At 33.5% G+C, this 6,877-nt stretch overlaps 1 protein-coding gene across 1 annotated transcript; it reads right to left on the bottom strand.

Moving 5' to 3' along the window:
• Positions 1-661: 661 nt before the first annotated feature.
• On the bottom strand, positions 662-6,220 carry LOC143606053 (serine/threonine-protein phosphatase PP-X isozyme 2). Its single transcript, XM_077081956.1, has 8 exons — positions 6,040-6,220; positions 4,243-4,395; positions 3,585-3,647; positions 3,426-3,511; positions 3,165-3,240; positions 2,380-2,648; positions 1,655-1,733; positions 662-954 (listed from the first exon to the last, which is right to left on the bottom strand). The coding sequence occupies exons 1-8, from the start codon at positions 6,178-6,180 to the stop codon at positions 904-906; spliced, it is 918 nt and encodes a 305-aa protein (XP_076938071.1). The 5' UTR covers positions 6,181-6,220; the 3' UTR covers positions 662-903.
• Between the last annotated feature and the right edge of the window lie 657 nt (positions 6,221-6,877).

The following is a 6,877-nucleotide window of genomic DNA, read 5'->3' as shown; positions in this document are numbered from 1 at the left end:
GTGGCATCCAGCACCATACTGCTTTTGACGTTTCAAGTCTGACTCACGGAAATATCATTAAAGATGAAACTCATCATTGTGGGAAAACTCGAGACCAAATGATCAAGCCTTAACCATCACCTATGACAATGTCAATCTTTGGGATCAATATTCGTAAAACAAGCATCAACAATACCACCAATAATTAAATGAACAGTTAACAAATAAACATGTTATGTTCATGTCCATTTATAGTGTACACTTATTGTTCATGACATAAATAAATATAATTGAACATAAATGCACATATATAAAGAAACATTATTAACTAAAAGTAAACGTGAATATCAGTATACTGGAACAAAATATTATATATGAATACTGCAAAGTAACGGGTGATATCATAATTTCAATATACTGTATTTTTAGCAAGTATGCACCTCAAGTTTGCCAATCTTTAGTTTAGTGACCTGTGTCTTTTCATAATTAGTTCTCTCTAGTGTATTAAACCGCATTGCATGTCATATACACAAAAGGACATGTATCACAATGGACCATAATCATTAAATGTAATAATCTTTCTCAAACAAGTTCAGAAGCTAGATCACACTAATATCAATCATAAAATACAAGACTTTAAAAGACAGACAACTACCCAAACTTCAACATCCAAATCCAAAGTTACTTGCAAAACCAAACATGGTGGTTTTTGGCGGTTTCCTGGTGTAACTACAACTTGTGTACATACAAAAATAATCGCTACATAACACAATCTAACACTTGTGAGATGAATCCCATGACGGTGTAAATGGTACCAAATGATAATAGCCGCCCAAAACAATAACCAGGATTCAGCGAGTCCACACAAGCCAATGGGAAGATCGGTTCATTAAATTTTCCATGCCACGACCAAACTTATCTTCCTCATAGAAAGTAATCTGGTGGTGGTTTTTTAGCTGGAGCCCCTCTTGATTCCTGCATTTTAATATAACCAAATTAAATTATCCCCAAAAAAATTTAACTCTTAACATCACTGTTAATACATATATTGTCTACACACATACATACCTTCACAATCACAACTATTGTCTACTAGAATTTGGAGTAGGATTGGCAAAATGGGCCTCTAAGATTTATGCGGAATTACGCTTTCATCACTTTAAGTTCTCGAAATTGCACCAATGGTCCCTATTTTTGAAACTTGTAATATTCATAGTACCCTAAAATGGATGTTCTCATTAAAGAAAGCGGTAAAAGACTGTTTTACCCTCATGAGCAAAACATTCATTTTACGGACCATGAGTGTTACAAGTTTCAAAAACCCAGATGATCGTTGAAATTTCAATAACTTGACCGCAATTTTATATAAACCACAGGAATGACTTTATGTGATTTACCATAGATGTTAATATCTTTTTGTTGGATTTCAATAACTTGACTACAATTTCATATAAACCACAGGGATGACTTTATGTAATATACCATAGAAATGGTTAATATCTATTTGTTGGATATCAATAACTTGACCGCAATTTCATATAAACCACAATTTCATATACGATTAAGAAGAATTCGTTGTTGTAATAATAACTTTTTGCGGGCTGAATCATGGGATTTAAATTCTAAAGTTACCCAAATTGCAATTTATAAAGCAGGAATGCTCTTAATAACAAACCTGTGGGGCTGCTTTGAATACTCGAAACTGTTTATTAAGATTCTCATCAAGCTCAAGAATGGCAGCTACATTACCACACCTGAAGCACATATTCAAATAAAAGGAAAAAAAAACTTTATGAGTATAGGTGGTGTTTTATGTTTTTAAGTTTTAACCCATATACTTATGAATGGGGCCAATGAGTTGTCTTATATCACAAACGGGCAAAATAAAAATAAGGCACTTTTTCGTTTGCCCCGTTTTAAGCATTGCACTTCTTTGTAAATCTGAATCAATAGCACATACTTTGTTACGTGTTGTATATAAATATGTAAGATATATACAGAATGTTACGTGTTGTATATAAACTGATTGCAATACGCCTAAACAATACACAAAACCATTTTCTTAAATGGCTCAGGTGTACGAGAAGGTATAAAGACTGAGGTGAGACACAAAGTGAAAAATTGAAGGGTTTGACATGTTAAACTAGTTAAAAGTTGCCAAAAAATCCATTTTTGATGCATACTAACAAATCTGTTTTTATAAATCATTACCAGCATGCTAGTTATTTTATAAAAGACAAGAATGCTTGTAATTCAACCCAGTCAATTTTGACCCGCACCACAGAATGGCCTACTTTAACTTGTCGCCCGGCCCGCCCATATTTCACCTTTATTTAATTTAGGAACATGATTACTAATCAAACAAAAGACAAGAATAATAAACCTGAACTAAAAGTTCACCTGTAACAGTAATTTGGGGCTGACCAGACCGTAACTATTTGGTTGTTGAACATCCATTTAAAACCTTCCATCACCAATTGATGTGCACGGCAAATATAATCAATATTATTAGTATGATTAAAAGAGGTAACAACACTGCCACCAAACAAGAAACCAGCACCACGCGGACTCAAACCCCAGCCATCCACAATGTCCTCTGGATCAGACCACAAAAGATCACACATGGCACCGTCATGTGGTACTTCTTGCTTCCGGTCAATCGTCCGAATCTGAAAATTCATTTTTATTATTAAATAAACGATTTAATTTCATATGCATCCTTCTAAAAGTTAAAATTGTCATATATATCCTAAACTTCATAATCTCAGTTTACCCTTTTAAAGCACTAGTAATAATGTAATATCATATTTACCGATTTCATAGCATATAAATTAAAATTAGTTATAACATTAAACTGAGTAAACAAAGTGAAAAACATGTTATTACCATGATTCATCTAAACAAATAAAGTCTTCTTTGTTTACTCAGTGAAGCAGAGAGTTATTCGTTCACATGTCGAGATAATAACGTTGTTTTCCGCTTTGTTAATTGACTGTTATATGGTATGTACTTTATTCATCATGATTCATGGAACAGGTAAATATGATATATATACTTTTGAAAGGGTAAACATGCAGATATACACATACAAATGCATACATATATATAAGAAACTCTAAATTTAAATTAGAGTAAAAGATTAAAAACAAAATGTTTAAAAGAATACAGAACTAGCTTTTTCAAACCTGATCTAGTGTGTTGATGTTAGGAGAGAGACCACCATGAACTGAAAATATTTTGTTCTCAATGAGAGCAGACAAACTGTAAAAATGTCAAAATTCAGGTGATTCAAGTGATATAAACTATACAAAGTGTGAACCAGAAACTGTGCAATGAATATTTAAGCAAGAAGTGTGATAATTTACAAGTTGCAAAAGCATTCTTCAGTTGATGATCAAAGACAATGGTGAATAATAAAGGAAAGCAATTGAAAGAAGTTATCACACCTTAGGTAATCAAATATGTCGGTACAGTATCTCCAAACATTGACAGAACCATACTTCCTCAAGCACTCATCATAGAATCCATATACCTATCACATAAAATAGCAATAAGCTATCAAAAAATTCAATATGTTAATCCATCAATCATTTACAATAGGATACCTGTGTGATCTGACGGCTCTCATGGTTTCCCCTAATCAATGTTATCCGATCGGGATATCTCACCTGATTATAGCAGTGCTATACAATATTAGAGAACAAATAAAAGAAAAACATACGGTTTTGAAATAATAATTGCTATCCTACAGTATGAATAGATCAGTACTGAAACCTTGTTCCACTACCAATACTAACTAAGCCAAAAAAGATTAGGGTTTTGAAACAAAAGCCAACAAATACCTTTTTTATCTAAATTTTTTTTTAAAAAAATACTAATATTCAAACATAATCTCCAATCACCAACAACCGCCTTAAGAGTTATGTTTAGCATTTTCTCTTTTGTAGATATTAAAATAAAAAAAAGGTATTCTGTTATAAAATATTCTTTGTATGTGATGCCACCAAATTATGTAATATGGCTATTCTAGACATGCACAAATTGAGAACGATATTTTGTAGTTATTGCAGAGAGATAAAAAGCGGGTGATAGAAAAATAAAACTTAAAGAAAGAAATTATTTAGAGCCAGCAACAAATGATAAGATAACTATCAGAATAAAATGCATGAAAAAGATATGTAACTTATAACAAGTATTTTACATTCTATGTAACGATATTTGTTTATTTTGTATCAGCAAATTTTATTAAGATAAAAAGTTTACCTTTAGGGCAAGTAAAAGCAAAAAGGTCTCTACAGAGTAAAACCCCCGGTCCACAAAATCTCCAAGAAATAAGTAGTTAGTCTTTGGGCAATCACCTCCAACTTTAAATAGTTCTTTCATGTCATAAAACTGCCCATGGATGTCGCCACATATCTGTACAACAGAAAAAGAATGCCAGGTATAACAAAATAAAATTACTAAAAGGTACCTTTGTAAAAGAAAATTAATTTTCTTCTATTTATTATGATGAGATTCATGAACACCATCGTGTTGCTCCTAAAAGAAATTTTTGAAAATCCAACGATCTGGAAACTATAGCATATATGGCCACAAATTATAGAGCATGATATGATGGTTTTTTTATATATCTATTTTTTTAGCATTTTATTATTTGAGATTAAAAGACATCCGTGATAGGAGTTTGAAGTCAAGTTTTGTTTTTAGATGGTCATACGGTCATACCTTAAGTACACTTTGAAATAACCCTAAAACTTGTGCCTTCTACCACTGATCATTGGATCCACATCAGCAACTTAAATCTTAGTCACTTCAATGTTTTCATCAACTTCTTTCATTGAGACCTCACTCATTATTAGTTACTTTGTTATATTCTAAGCGTGGTTGTGGTCTGTGCTAGAGAAAGTACATCTATGAACCAAGAAACTTGATTTGTGCTAGTCATAATTTAGTTTCTCCTTTGTCCATTATCCTCAAATACGGTTCAAACTTGTAGCTACAAGTTCACATCAGTATATTTTTCAGTCTTAGCTGCAGAGAATTTTCTGTGGGCCTTATAGGTTTGGCAGAAAACATGCCTTTCCACAATCAAATGCGTAAGTTACCTTCCGTAGTATGGTATCACAAATAATACCAAGAAAACAATAAAGCTAATAGAAACTAAGCAGTTAATGCGGAAAAATACCGGCATCGGTCAAGGACCGATATTTAAGATATCGGTTATCGCGGTGGGATATCGGTAATTTTGATATCATTTCATATATATAGCAATTTAACACTAATAATTCAGTATACTCTCATATCATTAACAAATAAATCTTTTCAACTTGCAAAACACTAGTAGGAAATGATTTAAGACATAAAACACTCACTGAACACTAAAAATTGATAATTAAGACTTAAAACACTGATACCGGGAATATCGGTGAGATATCAGTCAATATCGCCGATATTGTCGGTACCGATATTCTGACCAGTATTTTACCAAGGACCGATAACCAATATATCACTTACATATCGGTGACATCGACTGCATAGAATAGAAAACTAGAAACTTAAATGACCCTGAATCCTGACTATTATCATGATATGTAAATAAACCGAACTAGCCTAAATCCCAAAGTAGTTCACTGCTGATAATAATCATATGTAAATTGTAATGACACTTATAGAACAACATGTCACTAACTGACATGGCTCCATCACCTATTGTCCTATTCACCTCGCACCTAGTCCCAAAAATAACAAAACTCCTATATACTTATTAAAAACCTATAGTCTGCATATAAGCCCTTTATAGTGTTTTGGACTCAAAATTTCCAAGTTCAACTTGAAGTAACATAATAAGCTGATTACCTGCTTCTGGTAATAAGCATAAATTGTTCAAATAAACAATCTCTTAATGAGATACATCCAAAAATATCTCTTGTAAAATAAAATCAATCCATAGTTTCAGCTAATAAAATGACAGAAAACCCTAGAAATCAGCCTAGACAGATACATGAATCAGAATCAGTAGCAACAGCAAATGACACATAAGAGAATCGTAATTAAACTTACAGTGACCGGAGCATCGACTCGTTGAACGTTGCTCTCTTCGACGAGGATCTCCATGGCCTTCAAGCAGAGAGCCTTGACTTCAGACTCCTTGAGTGGCTCGCAGTTCTTCAACTGCTCGATTTGCCGGTCTAGGTCTGACATCCCTCACACCGCCGCCGACGCCGCCGCTGTGGTTTCTCCGATCGTCGCTACGGTGACTAGTGACTTTTGTACGACTCACTCACTATTATTATTATCGGCTGGCTGATGATTTTCTTATAATTAATTAAATTATCAACATTCCACCTATAAAGTTATAATTATTTCGATTTTATCTTTATTATTAATTATGAAATGAAATTAATTTATAGTTTGTTAAATTTCTCGATCTCATCTCTATAACTTAAATAAATGCCACATTTATTCTAATTTATCTTCGTGCAAAATAAATTGGTTATGGCTCAATGGTTGAGCACGAGGTAGGAGGTTCAAACCTTACTATCACCAGATTTTATTTAGAAGATATGAGGGATAACCCTGGCTTTCCAGGGTTCGAGTCCTGATCTCACCTGGTTTTACCGGCTCCTTGTTGTCGTGCCATTTGGCGGGCGTGGGGGTCGGGTTTTATCCGGCGAATCTCTCAATAGGTGGACCGCTAGGGGCTCCGTCTATCCAGACTAGTGGCCGGCTCGGGCTACCTTTAACCAATGGGGGCCGCGTACGAAGTATCCAGCGTTACTTAGTTGGTCGTTCAAAAAAAATTATCTTCGTGTGTTTCTTTATGTTTTTGTTTTCTTTCTTTTAAATGGCTAACTATTCTTTTAAATGGACTACTAGTTAAATTTATCATGCCAGGATA

The sequence above is a fragment of the Bidens hawaiensis genome, unplaced genomic scaffold, assembly GCF_021521415.1.
Source record: "Bidens hawaiensis isolate Kalapana, Puna unplaced genomic scaffold, B.hawaiensis_p1.1 tig00072855_1, whole genome shotgun sequence".
NCBI classification, from domain to species: domain Eukaryota; kingdom Viridiplantae; phylum Streptophyta; class Magnoliopsida; order Asterales; family Asteraceae; genus Bidens; species Bidens hawaiensis.
The sequence above is the reverse complement of the archived record's forward strand: the minus strand, read 5'-3'. Positions and strand labels throughout refer to the sequence as shown.

Bases quoted from the DNA above. Each gene is read 5' to 3' on its own strand.
- LOC143606053 (XM_077081956.1), bottom strand. From the start codon at position 6,180: ATGTCAGACCTAGACCGGCAAATCGAGCAGTTGAAGAACTGCGAGCCA. The intron at 4,396-6,039 runs GTAAGTTTAATT...TCTGTTGTACAG, and splicing joins GAGTCGATGCTCCGGTCACT to ATATGTGGCGACATCCATGG. The intron at 2,649-3,164 runs GTTTGAAAAAGC...ATGAATTTTCAG, and splicing joins ACATCAACACACTAGATCAG to ATTCGGACGATTGACCGGAA.